Source organism: Synchiropus splendidus, chromosome 2 (assembly GCF_027744825.2).
Source record: "Synchiropus splendidus isolate RoL2022-P1 chromosome 2, RoL_Sspl_1.0, whole genome shotgun sequence".
Lineage (NCBI taxonomy): Eukaryota > Metazoa > Chordata > Actinopteri > Syngnathiformes > Callionymidae > Synchiropus > Synchiropus splendidus.
The window spans coordinates 14413387-14439243 of record NC_071335.1 but is presented as its reverse complement, the minus strand read 5'-3'; the positions used below and the strand labels follow the sequence as shown (position 1 = coordinate 14439243).

Sequence of the window (25857 nt, the reverse complement as noted above, 5' to 3'; positions counted from 1 at the left end):
CTCATCTGCCACATAAGATTCCTTGCAGATCGCGTATATAGATTTTCCACTATATTAGCAAGTGAGGTGGATGATGCTGCCTACCTTGTAGGTGGAAATAGTAGCACATGCATTTATCTCTGCATTGTATTATGTGAGTGTTCACAATGTATTTGTTTTGGAGTCAAAGTAATATATTTTTACATTCATGGGAAAGGAAAATAATGTTTATTCGCTGTGCTACCTTAAACAAGCCATATCCCCTGAGGATGGGGAAAAAAATACTCACGGAGCAAAATAACATTTATAGTCCTGAATTTGTCATTGTTCATCGTCCATGCACTTTGAGATATTATTGTGTGCTTGTGTTGTGATTCAGTCTTATGGCTGACGACAGCACAAAGAAAGATCCAAAGTAAGCACTTCCTGCACTGGATATATAGTCAAGGGAGCGGAACGGAATATTGGCCTGGGCAGGGAGTTGACGATACGCAGAATTATACATGTGAATAAAGTTGCTTTTCTTAAGACTGTAAAACAGCTGCCACCGCGGGAAGGGATCTAATATTTGGAGCAGAAAAAAACAATTGGCTAATTGTGGATTTATCTTGTGGCAGTGCTCCTCATTGCCACCTTTGGTGTTTGACACACTACATCCACATCACCCAGAAAAGGTTTAGAAGTGTTCTAAAAAGTTGTCAAATTTCATTCTCAGCAGATATTGTACATAGGTTAGTGAATTCTTTCTCATGTGGAAAAAAAATCCAGTCTAAACCTGTGAATAAAACCAGTCATACTTGGGTCATATTTTATGCATTCAACATTTCTCAGGGAAGTCGGGGTTGATTTGTTTGGATCTTGCTCATTAGCCAAAGTCATCTGAATTATTGATGCATGTGTCATGCCTGTTTTCCTGGTGACTGATGCCCTCTGTTCCCTAGTCATTTTCTTCTGCATTTCCATTTCCTGCTCCAAATCCTTTAATCCACCATGGCTGTTTTTTTTCACTCCTTTCTTTCATCCCTCTGACAAATTTGTAATTCACCTTCCTGTGTAGCGATGCAGCAAAATACAACAAAACTTTCAGTTCACTATTGCTTTAGTATATAGTCGGTGAGTATATCCCATAAATGCAGATTTGTTTCTGCTATTTGACATTCACTTAATATGCATTCTTAATATGCTTCTATGATTTGTCCTATGATTCATGGGATTTATTAGGTGACTCTTCCGACTGAAGCCTTCATTCACTTGTCTTATTGATTCTATTTGTTTTTTTATTGACATTGTAAAAATGTTATGGACTCACTCTAAGTGCTGGTAGAATCTACTTGCTCATTGCACCAAGTAACATGTTTAAAATGAGACTATCAAACCCATTACATTTTTATATTAAAGTTAACTTAATTTACAATGTAAAGTTGTGCATGGTGGTCATGGAGGCTTTGATGTTTCCTCTTCCTCCTTCTTATGAAAAAGCCGCGTGGGCTGGAGGTGGGCTCGCCCATGTGGGCTCAATGTGGAACCCATGTGAATGTCAGAATAAGCTGTGGAAGTGGTTTAACCCTCATATATGGTTGAATTAAATGTGTGGAAAATCAACACTCGGTAATGTATGTGTCTTATTTAGAGTCGAGTAGTGTCTGTGGTGGATTGCTGTGTTGCGTGCATATGTGGAGATGAACGGATGAGACAGATGACATCCCATTTAGGGGCAGCAAATGAGGACTTGATCATTTCTAAAACTGACTGAGGGTATCAGATCGAGCAGCGCAGAGAGAACTCTGTAATGGGTATTCCCAGAAGCTATTTGTGGACTTGTGTGGGTGTTAATGGACGTTTTCAATATGAAATATCAGGTTTTTCTACCTTTCTAAGTATATCACAGTGTGAAGGTAATAGTCAGAATTTGAGAAGACAGTTTGTTTTATTTGCCTAATTGACCTGGGGTGGAGTGTGTAATTCAAAAATGTCAAGCATGGTTGTCCTGCATGCACAAATGTAAAGGGAAACAACACCTGAGGGGAGAAAAATACTGAATGCACTGTCATGTAATGTCATGACCTTGTGGGTGAGTATGAAATGAGTCAGCGGCAGGCTGATGTTCACTTTGTTCAAGTGCCTTTTCACTTTTAACATTGCTCTATGAACACCAACTATTGAACACGTTGAAACTGACTGCGTCGGGTTATGTATTGACAGGTATCTTGTGATGCAATACATATCCCGTGGTGATATGACACATTGATATATTGTGATACTAGCTCAGACCAGATAAATCAGACCATGCAGTTCGATATGATGTGCCTGAACATAAGTTTATTGTTGTGATGTCAGTCCAGTTAGACTTTCAGTTACTGTAAATTTCACATTCCAACAAAGGAATAAGTCACTCCCTATACGACAAAATAACTCCAACGTACCAAAAGAAAATACTAGTGTTAAACACGTCACAAATGCAGCACCTTATCCAAGTACGTACGTATTATATATCGATATAGCTTACTTAAAAAAAATCGAGACACAAGCAAGTTGTGTGATTTGTCAGCAAAAGTATTGATAAAATATCACGCATGATATTTGAGTGCATCAGTATTTGCTTACTCCTCTAAAACTGAGTGTATAATATCTAATCATTAAAAAAAAAAAAAAAAAACAACCTCAGACATTGTGCCAAACATATACCATATACTTTGAAATGTCAAGATCAAACTTTTTTTTTTTTTTTTTTTTTTTTTTTCTCTATTTTGGAATGCTGGGTGTACACCATTTCTTAACCCCTTGTTTCAACTTAACAAGTGGTCCTACGCCTCGCCTCCTGTTCAGACAAATGTGTTGCTCCATATTGGTGGTCTCACAGTCAATCATTTTGTTTTTGTTATTAGTTGTGTTCTTACGCTTAAACAATGGAAGAGATAAGACACAATAATCCAGATGTGATGATGAGTCATGAATGGATGTCTTTCTCTTCGCTGTACTGTGCTATTAACTGATAATAAGTGATAACAAGAATTTTTCTTGTGTATAGCAAAGTTCCAAATGGTGTGTTTATTTGACTGAAGGGGAGGAATGTCATATAATTATAAACCATTGACAAGTTCATCTTTTGTGTTATTTGTATTCATCTCTATGATTGCCATTTCTACTGGTATTGATCTTCACATCATGTTGTTTCTTTATTGATTGTTTCAATTTAATACAGTTTTTTTTTATCTTTTCTCCCTCCATATGTTTGCTTATTATTGCCAAAAAGAAGCGGAACTAATCTAGTCTGCACTGAGTTCTCATAAAAAAACAATACAATAAAGCATTGTGTTGTCCCCCAGAGAAATGGCACCTGCAATGATGGTTGAAAATAACTTGATAAGAAAAATGTGGGAGGTCAAGTGGGAGATTTTACTGGTCATGCCTGCCCTGACAAATACAAATAAATATCCGTGGCTGAAGCTGTGGTGGAGGAATATATATTTCTGTACACTGTTGCCAATGAAGAGATGCGAAAGAAATGCTGTGTACTAAAGGTGATAACGTGGAACGCTGGTGCTTATTATTGGGTAAACAAAGGATGATGATGACTAGAGCAGATTAGTGTTTGCGCCGCAGTTATATTTAACATAAAGGAATGCAGCTGTTTCATGCCTGAATTGAAGTTTATTCATTGCTAATGACTTTGTTAATTATTTCATTGTTGTTGAGCTACAATAACGATAATATTTTTAAGATGTGTTAAACAAAAGGTTGCCTGTAATAGAACACGTTCACATTGATTCTTACGAGTCGCCAAATTGTATCCGATTGTGTAGACCATTGTGTGCATTGTGTCTGCGTCAATGGGCAGCATCGAACTTCGTTCAGTTATTCGGAGGCCATTTCCTGTAATCCCTTTTTAAAGAAGGGAATCCGAAGGAGTATAGTTCACAAACAATGAATCTTTGTGGAAAAGGAACAGCCACGCTGATGGGTTTTAGAACGTACAGTATGTCCACATGCCACCTACATCATGTTTGGTGTTTGAGTGTGCGCTGAGAGGTAGTTTGAGGCTGCTTTAGGTGTGGAGCTAACCTGGAGTTTGCATTTGCAGCAGCTGTAGGTTTTTCCTCACATTCCCAAAACGTGTAGAAGTCAAATGGTGAATCAAAATTGTCTGTAGGTCATTCCTTGTTTGCCTGCGACAGCGAGCATTTAGCCTACCTGTTTTGCACTCTTGACTGTAAAAGGAAGTGATGGTCCATGTCTCATGTTGGGGAGAAATTATCATCTATGTTGAAATTGTCTGCGTGTGGGCATGAGTAGATGTCTCTCTGCATCTTCGCACGAGTGTTTGTATCTTCATTGACCGTAATCTCAAGCCCACTGGTAGCTATGAGCCCACCATTTTGCATTGTAGATTTGGTTACTCTCGATAGTGCTCAAGGTCATTTCAATAATGGGACATTCAATGTGTTACTAAAATAATGCTGTAAGGAATATGAACAATAACCATAAAAGGAGCAGCATTCCTGTGAACATGATGTGACATGTTTTACTGACTGGAATTAAAAATTGCATTTTAATGACCGCATATTTTTTTACTGTGTTCATTGATGTGAAAAAATCCCAAAGAATCCCAAAGATATTCTTGGTTTGGAATGCTGGAGTTTTATTTCAACCACATGCTCTGTGCATGCACGCTTAGATTTGTGCTTGTTTCTGGTTGCCTGAGCACGGAATCAGAGTTCACAACATACGCTTTCAGAATTGACAGCTCTTCATTTTAGGCCGAATGCACACTGGCAAAGGTTTGTCGTGGAGACTTGGATGGATCAGTGCACAAACGGGGTTCGGTATGTGCCCTATAGTGCACCTTTCCTTGCTGAATTATTAAGTTAGGTAGGTTTGACTTTCCTCTTTTATATTCCAATACATCTTCTAATACGTCATATAACTGCAGTATCATTTACTTTATGATATGGATGTGGCCAATAGTAAGGTCAAAATTGGAAAGACGCCTTTCAGATACTTGAAAAATCTGCTGATTCTTGGCAGTGGTTAACATAGATAGGTTGGTTTGAATATATGTTTCCATGAAGATAAAAGACCAATAATATAAGCTAGACCTTGCTGATGTTGAGACCGCAGTAACCACAGTCCCATGCAGCGTTTCAAAGGACAAGTAGTTCTGAAGAAAAGACTCCTGCTGAAGATAAAATAAATGGATTACAAAATGACTGAAGTGGCTCCATTTGGTCATTTAACCACTTTTGCGTATAAAAGGCACTTGTGTTCATGTTGAGCATAGCATTTCACAGTGGAATGATTTGTAGGTAGCAACAACTGTGGCTCAATTGTTGAAAAAAGTATATGCTTAGGGGAAGCTTCCCGTCTTTTCAAAGCTTCCCACAACAGTATTTCAACACTGCAAAGCTTGTCGTCCTGGATCTGTGAAATTCAGCTCAGTGTTTGTTTAATTCTTTTAATGAATCGATACGTTTGCAAATTGAAATTAATGATGTCTCGATGAAGTTTTGTGATAAGGCTGAGAGAAAAGCCTAGCCCTTCTTTTTTTACTATGCGAATATGCTGCGTTTTCTGATAACAGCAGAACTCCTGCGCACCAGGAGAGGCGGCTCACTGTGGAAAATGTCAAGTCAGTGCTTCTGTTGTTTATGATTACCTTTGGTGAGTTTTGTGTCCTTTTGTTAGCATCTCATTAGTGAGTGGTGGCCAAAAGCCAACTCTAATTTTAGTATATTTATTCAAGCAGCTCTGTAAGTGTTAATCCTTTAAGGTGTCTAACATAAAAACGAAGGCCTTCTGCTGACCAGATTCTAGTTTAAATGTCACAGTATTATAATATAATTGAGTCGTACTGTATGACTGTAATCCCTCACCAGAAGCACCTGAATAAGAGCTACTGAATAAGAGCTACAGACAGTTACGCTGTACTGGCTGATGTTCTTTAGTTCTACATCATGCTATCGGCCCTTCATGGTTTCCTTGAGGATTTTTACAAACCAAAAAAATAAAAATAAAAATAGTGGAATAGGACACAGCCACACGACAAGAGAACAAGGAAGCAGAGGGAGCAGTTATAACATCTTCACCCAGTCCATCTCTTCATATGCCTGGTGCAACGGTAGTTCCGTCAGCCAAATGTTACACATCTTTTAATACGAGAGATCACTTTAGCTTTAATTTTTAACAGACATCATCATTCTGAAGGCATGGTGGTTCACATTTAAGAATCCCTGCCCTTGCTTTTACATTAGATAAAGAGCTATGATTCTTCCTCTCCCTTCCACCATGTACACTAACTTAAGGCCCAGATTTATCTGTTTCTATTACTGCGACTTGATAGGCGGGGGATGCTGCATTTGGGCTACCGAGGAGACAAGCCTTGCCAAGTTGGTTTGGTGTGAGCATACCTTCGAACTCATACATATTGTTTGCCAACCCAAGAATACTGAAATAGCCTGAGCAAGTCGAGGGAGAAACACTGTTGGTTATGTTTAGAGTCTGAAATGTACTGCTACTACCTGTAAATGCTGTTTAATTTAACCATTTGCTAGATAGCACACTGAGACTAATGCAATCCACAGGAGCCAGAGTGAAAGTGTGGAACTCAGTGAAAGGAATTCAAAAGCCTAAATAATCTAAAACAAAATGTGTCTCACTCATAATCTTGAAGACTTCCAGAGTGAAGACTTCATTAGGAGCAGTAGAATAAAAGGACACTGCATGGACAGTGTGGACAAGACGTTACCTAACAAATAAAACAAAGAGCTTTGCATAAGGTTACATACAGTATGGCCTCTCTTCTACTGAATAACTGGCCTGTAATCACTGTTTTGGTAAATGTAATGTATGTGTGAAAAGTGATGTCGCCTGGCCGAATGCTCGCACCACTCGTTGTGGTCAATGATATTTCAAATGTGTATTTATATAGGTAAAATACCAGAAGGAATATAATGTTGGGTAAAGAAAATGATCATTTTCTTTGTTCTCTTCTTCCTTGATTCAGAACCTTTTGTCAGAGAAGGTTGACCAGATGATGGAATGGTCATCCCGACGCTCTGTTGTCCGCATGAATGGGGATAAATTCCGTCGCTTCGTCAAGGCTCCACCCAGGAACTACTCTGTCATTGTCATGTTTACAGCCCTGCAACCCCAAAGACAGTGTTCTGTTTGCAGGTATGTATCTGCCCCCTGAAAAAAAAAAAAAAAAAAGTCTCAAAATCAGAACCTAGGGAGAAGGCCACATGAATAAATCCACCCCCCACACCAAGAGTTATTCATCCGTCTCACTCTGAATTGCCTTCAGTGGCTCCCAGAGCAGTCACTCAGTTCACTGAGCTTCACCTAAAGTGCAAGAGTCTATGAACTTCCATGTAACTCTCCTCCCACAAATAGTAATAAACCTGTACACCTTGGGATGCATTGTGAAGTGCACAAAGCACCATTCGGCTGCTCAGGGTTGTCATTTGAAATAGATCAAATAATAGCTAGGGGCTTAATGAGTAATTCGTCTTCAAACTTGCCTCTCAATTTCTCAAGATAAACATGTTGGGCTCCGAAGAGAACGGTAGTTGAAATGGGAGCTGTCAGTGGTGCTGAATGTGTCTTCAGTTCCTGTAGTCACTGAATGGAGTAAGAAATACAAGATCATACAGCCAGCCCTGCACAGATGTGGCAGTTGTGGGACAACGCCTGTCATGAATGGCTTTTTTCAATATTGCCATTCTGAGGAGTATTTGGAGATGATATATGCAAGACAGTGCCAATCTGGTTTAAAGGTGAGATTGCCATGACATATATTTGAACCAAAATTAAAAAATAATAATCTTATTATCTTTTTGATATGGTCTTCATTTTGTCTTTCCATTTTAAACTGGGTGTAGTACACCATATTTTATGTCCTCCCACCGACTTGTCATCACCTTCCTCACTGTATCATCATCTTGCTTACTTTATAAAAATGAAATATACATATATGTATGTATATATGTGCATATATACATATGTCTCCGGTCTGGACTGGGAACGCCTTGGGATCCCCTGGGAAGAGCTGGAGGAGGTTTGTGCGGATCGGGACGTTTGGGCTTCCTTGCTCCGAATGCTGCCTCCACGACCCGACCGCGGATAAGCGGCAGAAGAAGGAAGAAGGAAATATATATATATATTTACAGATTAAAATAAGAAACTCTTTATTATTATTATTATTATTATTATTATTATTATTATTATTATTATTATTTTTATTATGATTATTATAGTCATTTGCAATGTTCTCTGCCTAGACCGCTCCCCAAACTTCCTCCAGGTCTCCATGGAACATGTCATCCAGGTCAATGGAAGGACATAATCTCTGCACAGGGGCCTGGGTCTGCCTGGGGGCCTCCTTCTTGTGAGCACCCAGCACATTTCATGAGGTCACCTCAACTGGCCTCTCTTGATGCCTGAGACAAGACACTCGGTAGAGAAGACTCTTTTCAGCTTTCTTCTAGGACAAAAAGATCATAACAATTGTCTTCTGGACAGACACTATTTGACGTAAAAGACATTCAAAATTCAAAAAAAAAAAAAAAAACACTCGGCATCGTCAGCATGCCATTTATTTCTAGTCATGACCTTGTTTCAAGTGAATGTGAGACCTGGTGTTAATGTTGTCTGTCTGTGTCTCACACCTCCAAAATTATGAAAACATTTCCAGTGTGTTATTCATTTTGCAGACAGGCAAACGAAGAGTACCAGGTGCTGGCCAACTCTTGGCGCTACTCATCTGCTTTTTCAAACAAGCTTTTCTTCACTGTTGTTGACTACGATGAAGGTGCTGATGTTTTCCAACAGGTAAATGTTCAACTGCATTTAAATCCTGGTAGTATTAAAATGTGAATGACATCTGGAATTTTTTTAATATGTAAATATAGATATAAAACAGTTTATTTTTCTGTGCGAATTTGGGATCGAGAAACACGTGCCTTTCAATGTTTGACGCGTAAAACAATCCATCCATTTGTTTTGTTTTTTTAATGTTTTCTTTGCTCTAGTGGAACAAGAACATTCCTCTCTTGTTTAAAATATGAGTGCTTTTGATCTATTTACGTGAATTTACCAGCCTTGCAACATTGTCATTTCTAATTTACTTTCAAGTTGGTATTTTCTTTTCCCCTCACATGCTGATGCGTCTGCCCACATCGACTTGCATCCATACCATTTAGATCCTTTTTATGCATAGGATATTTGAGGCTATTTATAGAACGCAGAGTAAATAACTGCATAATATCTGCCCTCAGCAATAACTACTGTTATATTCACTGCATAATATTTTCCTTTGCTTCATTGCTCTCCTGGGAATAAACAGAGTGAACCAGTTGACTTAAACATTGAGCAGATAAATGCAGTGAATGGGAGCATCGGGATATATATGTATGTGATCATTCATGGGGAAAGAAAAGTTAGCCACAAATCCGTATTTGACTAGTTGTCCTTGGGCGAATTAATTGAGCGACTCCCACCGGAGGAGCCCATTCAAAGATCAAACCATTTTCGACGTTCTCTCTTTAAACAAAATGAGAGGGATTTCGTTTCAGTTCTGTAATTTCCTTCAAGGATAATAGGCTATAAAACCGACTTTTTTTTTTCTTTTTTTGTTTCAGTTGAATATGAACAGCGCTCCAACCTTCATGCATTTTCCAGCCAAAGGAAAGCCAAAGAGAGCTGATACATTTGACCTCCAACGGATTGGTTTTGCTTCGGAGCAGCTTGCCAAATGGATTGCGGACCGCACAGATGTCCAGGTACGGTTCAAGACTTCTTCAGCTCATGATCATCTGGAACAACTACATTCCTTTTCTGTTGTCTCCTCAATAGACTTCACTTATTCATTTATTGTTTTTTTTTACTGTTACCTGAAGGATTTGTAGTGTCCATGTTTCAGGTTCTTCCAGGTTTTTCCTGTGGCCAGTTAAATCCTAAACTTTATGAATGATTAAAAGGCTTTGTTTCTTTTGAATTAGGAAAAGTGTGTACATTTATTTAATGAATAATTAGATGAAACAGAATGCAAAAAATTGCTTTCTTTAGCCATTCTGACTGTCCATTGTTTGCCAAAATAAAATTTGAAATCTCACACTAAATGGTAGACATTCTTTATATTCTTTTTAGTTTATTTAAATTTATTTTGAATTATTTCTAAGTTAATGTGAAGTCTGTTATTTGATGTTATTAAAATAAATTGTGTGCAATTGCATTGTAATTTTTTTATAATAATAACAATGTAACTTTCATGACGAAGCTTTTTTGACACGTTTTACTTGTCACCTGCTAAGGCACAATGCAAACATGTAGCTGCTTGTCATACCAAACATACGTTTGGTTTATCTTGTAGAGTGAGTGGACGTGCTGTTACCTGGCCTTTAGACAATATAAAATGACTTTTAATACAAACAACATATTAACGTTTAAATGCTTGGGAAACAATGTGAAAGTCATTGACATGACCAGAGATATTTGTATTTTCTCCCTCTTTAGATTCGTGTCTTTCGTCCGCCGAATTATTCTGGCACTATTGCCTTGGCTCTGTTAGTGTCTCTGGTGGGAGGCTTACTGTACCTGAGGAGAAACAACTTGGAATTCATCTACAACAAGACTGGATGGGCCATGGCTGCACTGGTGAGATACTATATTTAATAATAAATGTATAGATAACAATACAAACATAACTTTTTGTGTTTCTTTTTCCAACTTTCGTTTTGCTTTCAGTGTGTGGTTTTTGCAATGACGTCCGGTCAGATGTGGAATCACATTCGAGGCCCTCCATATGCCCACAAAAACCCCCAGAATGGACAAGTGGTATGTATGCACAACATTGTGGAATTAATCTTTCTTCATCTACGCCCTCTTTGCTAAGAGACTTTTCAATTATATTCTGAGAAATATAAATCACTACGCTTGAGGACTTTGTTCGAGGACTTGCGATTTCTGCATGTTAATTTTCTACTTCTCGACTTTTTGCGGGAGTGGTATCAGGAACATGATAGAAGTTAAGAGAATAGCTATGTTGAAAAAGTCACACCAAAAACTTGTCTTACCAACATAACACATGAAAACTATTTAGCTTTATCTTGGATTGATTGTTTTCTTTACATCCTCTTAATTTATTTATCTATTTCATTTTTGAACTTGTATCGATCATACCTTGTACTATACACTGTGGTGACCTTGGAAAAAAGACCAACCTCCTTTCTTCAGGCTCTCCCTCAAAGCTTTGCCCCCAGAGCTGCAATGTCAAGTCACTCACTTGTTCTCATTGTTTATTGCAGTGAGACTATTTTTTTTTTTTTTTTGCTATTTTGCCCAAGCGCCTCAGTCGAGCCGAATGATGTCACACATCCCACTTCTTTGCACCAAAACCCAGCGCCCCTCCCTCTACTCTTCCCATTAGGTGTGTTTTAATTAGAAAGTGCTGCAGTCACATTAAACATTGCACCAACAACTCATTTCGAGCGACTTCTTGAGTGAATGCAAACCTTCCTCTCTATCCAACAAGCAGCTATTCCATTCACTCTTGAGTTCCATTGTGCTCAAAGAACAGTTGACTTCCATGCAATGATGTCCCTCTCATCTTGGCATATTTACATCCGGCGCCGCGTGTTGTCTGCAGACCCTCTTTTTGTCTCCCGTTTATGACAGTTGTAAATGCTATAGCGCCCTCTTCTACCCTGTCATCCTCTTCATTCATTCAGTCCTGATTTTATTGCTGAAGCTCATGCTATTCCGCGTCCTTTTTTCTATGTATATCTCTATCGGTCCTCTATTGTCGTTGATCATCAAAAGCAGCCTAATCAGAGCAGTGCTATTATTAAGGATTCTGTTGAGGACGTCACGTTTTTAAATGATCTTCTCTCTCTTTCTTAATAACTTATTTCGGTCCCTCAGCAACAGACAGAACGTGCATGTGTGTCTTTGTGTGTTGATGATTTTTTCTGTGTTGGTGTCTCCTGGTGAGACTCAGCAAAAAAAAAACCATGATGCATTTCGATGCAAGTGTTTCATTCTGCGTGTGTCGCGGAGTTTCTAAATGTCCTCAATAACCCACCGACTAGGTCTCTCAAAACACATGGCTACATTAGCTAAAACACAACCTCTTGGCACCGCACACTAATGAATGAAGCTCCGACACACTAATCCATCAGATTAATTGGAAGTGCTAGAGCATGGATTGAGGGATTTTTCATTCACCCAGCACCACTTTGGCACTCAGCTGCTATCTGCAGTTTTTGTTTATGTTAGTTAGACGTGGAAAGCAATACCTGTCTAATTGTATTAATTCCAGTTTGTCCCTGAAATTAAAGCTGCAGTACTTGGACCGTCGGTTGTTTGTGATATCAGGGGTTGAAATAGCTGTTTGGATTTGTATCTGAGCTTCTGGGATTGTTGGTTTCAAGAAAAATTTAATTAAATTTCCATTTTGCAGTCCAGCATGAAAATTGAATCCCACCGCTGTGGAATGTATTGTTGTAGGAAACAATTGATTTGCTTCTCATTCACTCAGTCTGGGTGGTCATTAACGTTTCACAATTTCACCTTCAGATGTGCTTTAAAAGGTTAACGTCAACGGTGAATGTCAAACAATCGCCGCAGGAACCTACTTATCCATTGTGCTGATGAAAGCCGCCTCAGTCACTCTTGATATGGAAACCATGGTGATTGTATTCCAACTCGTGAGCTTATGTTGAAGACAAAAGTATCGTTTTGCGTGCTTTCAAGAGCACAAAATCTTTAATTTCAGTCCACTGAAGCACAAAACTTCAACATCCTTCTCCACTCCTCCTTTGTCCTCATGTATTCATTCAGCTGTCTTTTGCTGCTTTCCGATAGCAGCCGAATGAACAGTGGGTCAGTCGAGTGGAAAAGCTCACGTACAATGTGCTGTAAACCAAGATGCTTATAATATTGCGGCGCACCAGAATGTGAATGTCTCTGCAAGACTCTATTCTCTTTATCTCCACAAAGTCTGGAGTAGCTGGCTTGGTTTTGTTTCCTTTGTCTGACTCTCAATAGGTTAAATAAAAGTAACTCCCAGTAAGATCTTTTTTTTGTCTTTTGCCTCTGGCGTTTCGTCCTTGGTTAAAAACCAATGTGTTCTCAGGTTATATTCTGCTTAACCCTTTATCGACGATTCCATCGCCAGAGGTGGGATTTGACATGCATGTTTTGGTAACTCTTTGGATTAGGGAAAGCATATCAACCATTAATAACTGAATTACTTGCTTAGTTACTGTCAATAGTCAGTAATAAGATGGTTTATCCTACACAGCCGTGTGTGTTGATATAGCGACCAAAACCCCAGCACTTCTGCAGTAGCGCCTCCAACACAGAGACTGTATATTGCTTCACAGTCCAACTCCTGATATTGAATGGAAAAAAACCCAAAAAAAACAGCTTTCTTATGATGAAGGCATGCACGGTGAGGGTAACAATTTGCCAAACGGGCACAGCGGTAGCCTTGCGTTCTCTGAGATGGAGCAGTGTTGGTATGCAACTAAAAGGCCAGGTTTGAGAGTGTTTATCAAGGCTGAAATTGGGATCGGGGGTGGATGATGTTCCCAAGCTCTCTTCACTACTTTGCAGTAGATCTTACGTGGCGTATAAGGCACCTCATATTCTTGTGCTCTTCAGTCTAGGTCCAACTAAGCAGCAATTGCAATATGAAGTCCTATATACGATGTACGTGGCGTGATATTGAAAATCCAGAGTGAAAGGCGCCACATAATGGCTCAATCCTTACCTTCTTATGCGTGTCACGGTGCCTATAGACATGCCACAGAAGGCAAAACATGTTTCATTTGAAAGCCGATGCATATCAACATAAATAGCTGACATCTGCAATTATATTGGAGGCAAAACTTCAGTTAAAAATAGTCACATTTGGAGTGACAATGTGTTGGAATTTGTTTTCTTTCTTTCCATATATGCTGTTATTGCACAGAAAAAAAACTCAACAGTCAGAAAACCCAGTGTTACAAAGCCCTGTCATGATTACGCCCTGTTCTGAATTAACCTAAAGTCTTTGATGACCTCACATCCATTTTTTGTTTTTGTCTGTTTCTGTACAAATGGAGGAATTCAACTCTTATTTCAATATATTTTTAATATTTTTCTGCCAAAATGAAAAGTACACCCAGGTGACCTGGATGATATTAAAGTAGTAAAAGGTTTAAGTGACCTTTTTTTTTTTCATCTTTAGCTGGGCTATTTTTTGCTGCATTGCTTTAGGCACAATTGACACACAGTTCATACATTGTTTGAAATGATAGTCACACATATGCAGGTCATTTTGGTTTTAATCACTGTGATTCATTACCTGTTGTAATGTACTTGTTCTTCAGGGAATTTGTATTCAGTCTCAACACAAAGGCAGACATTGTCTTGTATGACACATGTTAATTATGAAGTACTGGCTTTCTATTTCCATGTACTGCAGTCAAGCAATTGAAGAACAGTTGCCCTCGGACATGTAACTTTTGTTATCATGTGTGTCTTAAAAACAGCTTTTATAAATAGACTTGGTAATGCGAATTCATTTTCAGTTTTCTGTAGGGTTCAGCTGACCTCGCTGCCCACTCAGGAAGAAAAAGTAGCATTTGTTTGCCCACGCATGGAGGAATTGTTTGACTCAAACACGCAAATGGAATATTCTTCATCATTCATTCCCAGCAACGTGCACCGTTATGTACTGATGTTTACATGTTGATATTGAATCTTTGTTGATATTGATAGAATAGATACATATTTTAAAGTCGATATTGTATATGTATATTGTACATGTGTATGGTTGAGTATGATTCATCGTTTTATTATTCTTTCTGATATTTTAGTCCTTATTTCTCATGTCTTTTGTATTCACCAAATACAATTCTCTCTTTCTCTCCATCCAGAGTTACATCCACGGCAGCAGTCAAGCTCAGTTTGTGGCCGAGTCGCACATCATCCTTCTCCTGAGTATCCTTTCTCCCTGTGTGTTATGTGCCTTTCAAATAGGCTTGGATTGGGTCGAATCGATTTCAAACAGTAAAAGACGGTACAGTTAGTTTTGTTGTTTGTTTACAAACAGGTAATCATTTTCACCTTCCCTGAGTGAGGTCAGAGACTTAAGGTCCATCCTTTTTTCATTGTCCTCGTGATGCAGGATGCAAAGGAAGCACATAACGTCAGAAAACACTGAAAAAAAGTGTGTGTGTACTAAGTTTTCTGCTTTTTTAGGTTGTTGTTTGATTGCAGATTGTGGCACTTGAGAAATGCTCTAATTCTTCCAGCCATAGGGAAATGTTGCGCTTACCCATTAGTCTTCTTCCCAACAGAGGAAAACGCAAGCACACCAAGATACACAAAGACATCTGCTGAACAATGAACATATGACGTTTGTATTTTTTATCATTTATTTTGCAGATGGTGTAAACACAATTATTCACATTTTTAAAACAATTTCCGAGAGCAGTTTTTCCACGCACAAGCTGCTAGTGCGTATGATTTGCTAAATACTGTTGTTGTTCTTTCTTTTCATTTCTTTATTCATTTAAATGGCGCACTTTCCCTGTCCACAATCATCGTGTTTCACTACATTTTATCGCAGTCAGTATAACGTAAATGTCTCAAACAATATAGAAAAAAATCAATCGATGAAAAAATTATGAAGCTATTGATAATAAAATACATTTTAAATAATAAGAATAAACTTGAGGAAGGAGAGATGGTGAGGAAGCTGCTAAGCAGCGTGTCAGGGGATGTGGAAGTGTGAGCGTTGCAGCAAGGTGGGTCAACACTCATTAAAAAAAAACATGTTAACACGCTGTTTCTGTGTGAAAGGGGTACGGCTCTCTCCAAACTATATTTATCATGGCAGGTCGTGGTGCAGTGGAGGACCATTGATCCTTACTTACCACTCTTCATGGTTCGGCATGTACAGGGCCTGCGAATTAGTAGACTTGCACTACACCACCAATTTGAAGTGGCATCGCCACTGTGTGCCAGCGACAAGAGCCAAGGGACAACTCAACACCCGTCATCACTGCAGCATTTAAGCAGCCCTTTGCGGCAGAATTCAACAGGGCTAAAGCTATTGCACTTCACGGTCGGAATGCGACTCAAGCAAATGAGGCTTATCTCTCACACTCACGCATTGGGAGCAAATTATTATATAAAGTGTCTCTGTGTGACTTTGTGAGGATGAATTATGCCAGTTGTCCACTGGTACCCGGTGCTGTGGGACACGGCCTTTCCATGAGAATCACATGGACTCAACCAGGTATTTCTTTCATAGCTTGCTCTCTTAGTCTCATTTTTGTGTTTAATAAATAGCAAAGATCCATTGGGCTGTTGTTCATAAATATATGAAATGATCCTTCCTTGCATAACAGTCGCAGATTTTGCTTGCAAACAGGAATGCCATTCTGATGCCTTAATTTTCTGCTCTATCTCGCCATGAAACAGCCTTCTTATGTCCCCCAGTCCTTCTCCAGGTATGTGGGACTGTATGCTGAGCGCTCTGAATAAAGAAATCTGTAATTGGGTTTTAAGCCACGAGACTTAGCTATGCACATATTTCTAAGCTGCTGTTGAAAATGACTTTTTTATGTAATTAAGAATTTTCCATTCAAACAGCAGGGGCTGTTTGTAAAGATGGTGGGTTTTGTGTTTGTCCCTGTTGAAGGTTCTAACCTGCGCCAGGCTGTTTTATTTTCCCGTCAGTTTAGTTTTGATGCTTTCACCTTTGGAGACTCGTGCCACTGATGAGAACCACATCCTCCTAAATTCTTCCATACAACTGTTGCGTTACTGAGGTGAAATTATTAAAAGGGTCACTTCATGTCATTACTTTGACGCATAAAATTCAGATGAATGTCAAGAGTGATTTGTCCGTAGTGTATCTGCAAGCCAGAAACTATACTTGGAGAATTCCCCTGCCCTGTATGGGTGCTGTTTCCTTGACGACCATAACAGATGCTGCCATCACCATGGGGATGGTGCTGCTCAATGAGGCTGCCACCTCTAAGGGAGATGTGGGCAAAAGGAGAAGTAAGTAACTAAGTTTTCCTGTTTTCTTGAATTCTCGTTCTCTCTTTGTGCCAGATGTTTTTTTTGTTTCAAACAGTATATTGAATTTACTTTAAGATATGAAACTCAATTTTAGGTTGAGAATACACTCAAGTCATTTACTTAACACGTCATTTAGCAGACACTTTTATTCAACTTTTATCAGACCCTCAATGGACTGGAACGCATTTTCAATTCTCTCAACAGGAGTCTATGCTTCATTTTTGTGTTCATGATGTGCAGCAAACTAGTTGTCTACCTCTAGAAGTCATATTTTGGACATATTTCGGTTGGATTTCAGTCCATTCACCCTTTGCCATGGCTCAACTTCAAATCATATTTGGTCATATAGTAACCTTTCCAGCCAGCCCTCCATGGGGGAAGCACTGCGAAGCTTTTGGTGACCAAAAATAAAAATGTCTATATATTTAGAATCTCCAGACTAACCTCAAGGCACAAAAATGATGTAGACATGCTTCAGAAATATGCATTTATTGAAGTAAATGTGACCAATACTGGTGGCGTTACTGCAACGATTCTGTCATTACTCTCCTTCTGGGCTTTTCCGAGCCTCCAGTAGTAGAATTATTGAGCATTTCAATGTAATCCTTGCTATAAATCACTTTAAAAGCAAGCCTGTAAGTGGATCAATCTATCTACAAATTGGTCTCCTACCCTGTGTATTATCTTTAAAAGTATCTGTTGCTGCCCCAGAAAGTAATTAGATGACCTTTACAAGTAATTACCTTAAATATAGAGACACAGTCAGAATGGATTTTAATCAAGCCACCACCTCTAGGAAGCATTTGTCTTTCTTCGCGTGGTGGCGCACCCTTGTCCATACACAGACGAACAAAGTTGACTTAGTTTCACGTTTTACTGTGTCCTTTTTTTTGATGAAATGGTTCCATTCAGTGTCATACTCATGTTGTGTTATGTTGTGTCATGTTATTCTGATGTTATATTGTACTTGTTTACATCTGTGCATTTCAATTAATGTAGCCGGTATTTTAATTTAGTTGTTAAATGCATAAAAAAAAAAAAATCTAAACTCAAATCATGAAGGTAAACACCTGTAAAGCCTGCAGTCTGTTCAGTGAAACTCCAGGCCTTTTGCATAAATATGCCCAAAGTTTGGCAAATAAAAACTAAAATATAAAGATTGCTCTGTATCTTTATTCTTTAACGCACTCTCAAAAGTGTTCAACTTTGATCCAATGGAATTTGTTCTTTTTTGTGTGCGCTTTGAAGCATGTATGTGTGTGTGACGCTGTGTGAGCACGCTCATGAATTTACATGTTGAAATACCGACAAACTCACCTTGAAGTGCCAATTTTGCTCAGCATTGCATTTTATGGCATCACTGAAATACTTTCTTGTTAGATTCTTTTCATCGATGGCATGTGCTTTACCATCTACAAAAGTCCTCAGCATTTTCTCTCATGTTTATAATGTCTGAAAAGATTTTTAGCGGGCCTACTTCAGTGCAAATGTGCTGTGCAGCTGAATTGTTATTGTTTTTTAAATTTGTTTTGTTTTATTTTTTCCTCTGGCGTGGCTTTTTATGAATTGTCTAGTCAGAAAATCTTTCAGCCCTGGATACAGCTCGTGTGTCGGTGGTTGATTCCCGTCACCAATATTCAGCATACATCAAGGTCACAATGATACTGTGGCAGTGTTTTATGATTTAGGGCTTTTCGTACTCCCACTGTTTCCTTAAGGGCTGAAGCTGATGCTGAGAGTAGATGCCCCAATTAAACATGGCTTTCCAGAAGCTGAGACTTGATGTAGAAAATGTAGGTTGAAAAACAGATCATTTTGAATGAAATACCATGAATGATGAGTGTAGTGACTATAGGGAGGTTATATAGCGGGACGCTTTGGAAAATGTGGAGCAAAGCTTGAAAAGTTGTAAGGGATGAACATTTTTACATCTGGCGTTCTCATTTTTGAGTGGAAAAAAAATAGGGGTCCACACACACACTTCAAAGAAGTCACATGTTGTCTCTCATCAGGTGGACATCAGATGTCCAAGAGTGACTTTCGAGTCACTCCCATGTTGCATGTCGACCCGGACATTTCAGCCTTGTCAAAACTCCCCCCCTTCTATTTGTACTCAAAAGTTCCTCTCCTCCATATGAAATTCAAGAGGAGGGGGTGGGATCAGCACATGCTCCTGCTCCTTCCCGTTTCCTGTTTCTTGGTGTACATACAATACTCCAGTTGAAGGGCAGATATGGGCAGATGGCAACCCCCTGAACAAAAAACAAGCGAAATCACCCCCACTTTAAAACTGCCAATCCCCGCCCCATTTCCGTCTCCCGGTTTTTACAGTAAATGTGAAGTAAAAGTAAAAGAGTAAACATGGTTGGTTGTCTTTTATCCCTCCAACGCCCCTTGCCCTGCGCGATGCATCATAGCGACAATTACTGCCGTCGATCGACTGAACACAGTGACACACGAGGCTCGGTAACGCTTCACACACCCTGACAACCAACAATTTAAGTTTCAGGGGGATGGTGCTCCACCCAAAAGAAAAATGTATTTTTATTAATTTAATACATTTTAATTACGGAAATAATCTAAATTTTAATGAGTCAATTTCAGCTAAAATATGTTTCCATGCATCAACACTTGGCAGGTCAATGGCCTCGTGGCAAACGCATGTCGCCAGGATGTGAAAGGTCTTAATTTTAATGCATGGAACTGATGGAGTATCTTTTTTTTCCCTCAATATTGAAGAAAAATGCTTTCTAGAAGGGGCACTTCTCTCCTGCATGGAAAAAGAGGCGTAAAGGGCGAACTCTGCGAGCCTTCACTGTTCTCTTTTTTTTTATTTTTATTTTTTTAAGAAATTACCGTGCCGTTTGATTCTTTTTTTTTATTTTATTTTTTTAGATCTCGACTACTGTGTATATGAATGTGGACATGCACTGTACCGGTGCTGCTAAAACATACATACCATGAGTGAAGAACATGAGAATATGAGGTGTTACATGTAACAAGTGATTTGACTTGATTTTTTTTTAGACTTTTTTTAGAAATAGATTGAACGCGTGGACGTTTTACAATCCAAACCGCTGCGTAAATCATATGAGGTAGATTTGGCACTGCCACAGAGTGATGTAGAATTAGTCTTGTTTGCTTTTTAGTTTAGCTCTGTGTCACTTTTGACATACTGTACAGCTTGTCAAAGGTAACGCGTGCTGTGTGACATATATATTTTTGAATTGAATGAAATGGGTGTTTTGGCCCTTGAACTTGAGTGACTAGACTACGAGTTGCTTTATGCGTGTCGCAGCTTTCAATTTGTCAAAAAAAACATTTTCGCCAGAGCGCATTTGGAATATGATTTTTGAAACAATATACTGTGTATTCCCTTCACCCATCAGTTCTCACAGTAGGCCAACCTCGTAAGTAGCCGCGCAGGGGCAGGTTGCTGAATGAGCCCCATGTGTGCTTGCGCAAGTGTGTTTGCCTGTGGTCGCGGGGCGTGGACAAGAATTTCATATTAGCTAATGTGTTGCACACAATGACGCACCAAGAGTGACAGATACCGCAGTATAATGCCGCCCTAGAGGTGTGCGTGGGTTTATTGCGCGTGTGATTGTATAAGATCAGAGTCGAGGGCGACAACGCTGGAAAATGGGAATAATGGTGCGGGCGCTGATGCTGACTGATGGCAATGTGGGTGATCTTAGAAATGCATGTGACAGCAGCTGAAGGTGAAGGGTATTCCGAAGACTGCCCTCGCATGTAGTGGTAACAAACACGCGCACGCTCTGAGGACATGCTGATGCCTCGCGATGTATTCTCCAGCAGAGGTCCTTATTCTAATCCCTGATTAACAATATCAGTAGCTGGTGACACTTTAATTTAACACCGTGCTTCTCAAGTATTATCTGCTATATTAGGGTGACTGCACAAGCCCACACACACACACACACGCACACACACACACACACACACACACACACACACGCATTGTGGATTGCTGCTTCACTTTAGAAAAGCCACTTAGGAAATAAGATGATAATAGTTGCAAACACTATTTTCTGCAAGACGGCAAGGTGGATAATGAGAACCAGGCCGCGGAGCGCACAATGAGCTATTGTCTCAATAACAGGGAGCATGAAGCCTCCTTTATGTACTCGTGCTAATACGTAGCAGCCAGGAAATAAAATGGGAAAATACTAACAAGCTTTTGCAAGTGCTTCATATTTTATTTTATCTCGTCTCCATTATTTCGATTATTCGTTGACAAATTGAACCAAATAAATTGTTTTGTGAGACAACGTGCATCACCTTTGCTGCCACTCTGTTCAGCATACATGTAAATAATCGACAGCAAGAAGGCATGAAGAGCCAGGAAAAGTTCAGTGACTTGTTTGAACTCTGCGCATCGGTGACTGCTAAATCATAGTACGTTGTTCAGAAGGATGTTCGCCTCATTTCACCCACAGTCATGTTGGCACCAATGATGGCTCCTTCAGAAGACGTCTTCCTGTGCCTGCAGGAATATAAATGATCAGGTTTTACGGCAGGAATGTGTGGCAGGAAACACAAGTGTTGCCCTGTACAACTCATCCTAACGCCTGTGGCGTAATGTATTGGTGTTAGGAAAGTGGCCTTTTGCGTCCTATGTGCTGACAAAAGCAGCCTGGAGTGTAGATTGTGCCCAACTTCGATATGCAATGCTGAAGGCTGCCTTTGTCATCAGTATACGATGCAAATGGCAACTTTCCCAACATCAACACCATGGAGGTGAGGATGCGTTGCCTTGTAACATCATGGACCTGGACAAGTACTGTATTTTTCAGACTATAGAGCGCGCCGAAATATTAGCTGCACCCACTAAATTTAAGAAGGAAAATAGATCTTGTTCACACATAACACGGTGTAGAAAGGTCAGTGGTGCACCAGGCTTAAAAAATGCATGCGGATGACTTCTAAACTAGTTTTGAAATGGAGAACCAGGAGACTGACTCATGAAACAAACTCAGCACTGTTCATGAACTCCTCACATCTTTTATTCACATTAAAGCGCTCAAAATGCGCCGTTTTCGCCCGTGTGTCGAAGTTCTGACACCACAGCTGGTCTCAGCTGCTGCTTCTCGTCTCCGGTCCTCCAGGAGATCAGCTATGTTGGTCCACAGACACACGGCCGAAAACAGTGCATTTTGAGCGCTTCAAAATAAATAAAACGCCTGTGATTTCAGTTTGATGTGAAGAGGCTCAATATTGTGGCAGCATGACTCTCACTTTAGCCTGTGAAAATCCATAAATTAGCCACGTTGTTCTATAAGCTACAGGGTTCAGACCACGACAAAAAAGTAGCGGTAAAAATTGCGGAAATAGACTTGCTCCAAAAGCTCCAATGTTGGCTATGATTTGGACATGTTTCAGTGAGAACGTTTAATGGCTGACATTTTATCGCCTCTGAAAATTGCACCCGCTTGTTCTAATTAAAACGTATACTTCCGTTATCCCACCGAAATAGCAGCCTCTTAATGTACCTGCGTTCGATACCTCCGGGCACATTCAACATGAAGAGATCCCGTCGATTATACCTGGGTGCTAAATCACTTTTAATTGATGTCCACGGTAAAATGTTCTCAGCGGCTATTGTGTGCTAATTATCGTTCATACATCATGGTCGCAGTTGAATCGGCATTAAAATGTATTCAACGCACCGTCCAGTCGGCCGCCGCTGGCTTGCTTTGGTCAAACCCATATATCGTGGCGAGATTGCTACTGATTTCATGTTGAAGTCTGGATTGTAAATGCTGGATCCTGTCTGTCTTTGCAGTCATCTGCCTGGTCGGCCTCGGCTTGGTGGTTTTCTTCTTCAGCTTCCTGCTCTCCATTTTCAGGTCCAAGTATCACGGATACCCCTACAGGTACCTATTGTAATACTTTAATGGCTCCATTCATCTTGTCTTGTTTGTGTTGCGAGCAAATAAGCAGGTTCCCCTCAAATCCACATCTAAAAGGCAGTTCGCTCGGCTCATCTACGCTGAATGATTTATTTAAAACTGCTGATCCATAATGTCTGATGACATTTAAACAGCAGATGTCGTAACTGTCTGAAGCGCAAGGAGCTGATATGTGAGTCAAAAGTGTTGACGTCTTCTTTTTTTCATATTTTGTAAAAAAAAAAAAAAAAAAAAGAGTTTACTGAAGGCAGCAAGGCCAATAGAGTGCAGTGTTAGAGGAAGGGTTTTGGGCCTAAGTTGGGTGTTTATATTTAAAAATTGAGCAACTTCCTTTCAGTTAGAAGGCTGGACAGGCAGGAGTTGTTCACATTGTTTTCAATCCTCCCTCAGAAGAATGCACAAAGCAGTATTCATTTCTGTTCCGGTCTCAGAACTTTCAAGTCCAACCTCAAGATCTAAAGGCGCATGGACGATGCCAAAAAAATAAAATGCCAGGAGTGATAACTGTTTATCTTAAACATCTCTGGTACATTATTGGTACATTTCTCGAATCATTACTATTGGCAAAACGGAAAGTGCATTCCTCAAAACTATCTTTAGTCCATCTCTCAAAAGTAAATCTCTTTAGCAGTGAACAAGTCAGAATGTCAAGTCCTTTCGTCATTGTGTATGGACAAGACAGTCATATTGCTTTGTCATGTTGTCCGTATAACAGCGACTCTGGAGGGATGTAAACTATGAATAAAGTTTTGATGAAAGTTTCTTTATTTGTATGTTCTATATTGCACCTTAGTCTACGTTTTTACTGTGCTGTAATTTGTTGACAGACCATGTCATTGATATGGAAAGGCAAAATGAGCACAAAGGGGAAAAACAACAACAGTAAAAATATGAACGCGGACATGCATGCAATGCTATAGGACTTTCAGTGCAGTCTTCCTATACCTCCATATGTTCCTGGAGATTGGGACACAGATTCTCATCCACATCACAAGTTCCTTCTCTTGTAATGCAATACAATCTGTTAGAGTGCCTTATCCAGATGTGTGGTGGCATCACATGCAGCATCTATGGAGGCCAGAAGGTCATCTGTGTGTGTGTGGGGGGCAGGTGATCATGAACTTTCATTCTCCATGCTGAGAACGTTCCTTAATCATCAGGTGGTGCTCAATCCAAGGTTATCCTATGCTTCATGCATGTCCTTGTATTAGAGAAAGTCAAGCTACACCTGGTAGCAATGAACATATTCTGGACAGATTTATGGAAAAAGTCTAATGGTCATTTATAGAAATACGCTTTACAAATGATGACATGATCAACCATTTGGCTCAGAAGGACTTGTGGGATGAAAATGCTGTGAGGGGTGAGACTATTCAGAGACGCGTGATAATGCATTTTGATCAACTTGACATAAGCAGCCGATAATATAGAAGACAGCAGAGAATTGCACAGCGACATTTGCATGGATGCACTAAAGCACTCGCAACTTGACCAACAACACGCGAAACTGCTTTTCTGATGTGCACATGTGGCAGTGATGTGCAGATTGAACAACTAGTTTTGAGAATTTCAATTGTGATCTGAGAAATGTACCAAAGCGACCAAGAAAACCTTAAATATGTTGCAATGTCGAACAATCCAGTGGCTTTTTTTTTGTTCTTAGTTTTGGCAATGAACTTGATATTCACAGTCAAAAACTCACAGAAAGGCTGAATTACTGCCTGATATTAAAAACCTGTCTTGGAAGGAAGACTCACTCTTTGCAATGATTTTATTTATTTTTGTTTATTTATTTATTTATTTTACATTCTACAGCTACACAATTAAAATAGTATTTAACATCTGCATTCCGTCAAATCTCAGCATTTTAATGCTGTTGGGGTGTTGGTTTTATCGTCATTAAAGGGTCTTAAAGATAACTCAGGCAGCACTTTGTCTCTATGTTCTTTTAATAACTTTTAATAACCATTGAGTATCCGCAGGTTACAATTCCACTGCTTAAGAAACTTGTGCCTGTACGTGTGTGTTTCACCCTCCTCTGAATACATAAATGGACAGTTAAGTTTCTTAGCATTAATGTGGACATCGACCTTCAGGCGAAAACATGCTGAATAGGGAATCGGGCAATTAGCCCAGTGAAAAGTGACCAGCTCTGGGAAGGTCAGTCCGAGCATGTACGGATTCTATGTTTGATAAAAGTCAAACTCTTTAAAATCATGTAATCACTGGTCTGCAGGTGCAGGAGCCACGACACAAAGTGCAACACCGACAAAAGTATTGCACTTTAATTATACCTGTTTGTCATTTTCTCCCTTGGCAGCTTCCTTATTAAATGAGCGGCGGAACAAGAGGTCGGAGGATGATGCGGCGCTTTCAGGGCATGAAATGGATTCAAAGGTGTGAAGTGACTGAGCCACTACTGAGTCCACCACCATAATTGTGTCGTTTGTTTTATTTATTTCTCCTTTTTAACAACCACTGTCATCTTCTCTGTAAACCGATGAGGAAATATTCCTACTGATGTTGGAAAATAAAAATACTTGTTCTCTGGATTTTCTTTTGTCTGAACCCACAACTTTCAGGAAGGTTTTCCTGTACTTAGAATTTTGGTTGTAAATAGAGGTAGGACTTGATTTCGAAAAAAAAAAAAATCTCAACTACATTCTGAACTAATTCTCTGCTGCATTGTATCTTGACGTCTGTGCAGTCTCAGTTGGTCTCCTTCATCATGGATGTTTTGGTTACGACGTCATGTTGTACCGTGTTGCGCACCTGGAATTAGGGTAGTGAAAGATGCTGCTTAAGAAATCTTCAGTCACCATCGAGGACTTCTCTTCATGCACAGGCAGATTTACCTGTGGTGTGCCAC

At 39.6% G+C, this 25857-nt stretch overlaps 1 protein-coding gene across 1 annotated transcript in view; it reads left to right on the top strand.

The window, feature by feature from the left end:
• Window positions 1-25533, top strand: part of LOC128754736 (tumor suppressor candidate 3) — a 28295-nt gene extending 2762 nt beyond the window's left edge. Inside the window, exons 2-10 of the mRNA XM_053857565.1 lie at window positions 6980-7149; window positions 8688-8805; window positions 9615-9755; window positions 10489-10629; window positions 10720-10809; window positions 14898-14961; window positions 16960-17034; window positions 22862-22952; window positions 25309-25533. Coding sequence (XP_053713540.1) covers window positions 6980-7149; window positions 8688-8805; window positions 9615-9755; window positions 10489-10629; window positions 10720-10809; window positions 14898-14961; window positions 16960-17034; window positions 22862-22952; window positions 25309-25324 — 906 coding nt within the window. The 3' untranslated portion in view covers window positions 25325-25533. The remainder of the gene's footprint in view (window positions 1-6979; window positions 7150-8687; window positions 8806-9614; window positions 9756-10488; window positions 10630-10719; window positions 10810-14897; window positions 14962-16959; window positions 17035-22861; window positions 22953-25308) is intronic.
• The last annotated feature ends 324 nt before the right edge of the window (window positions 25534-25857 follow it).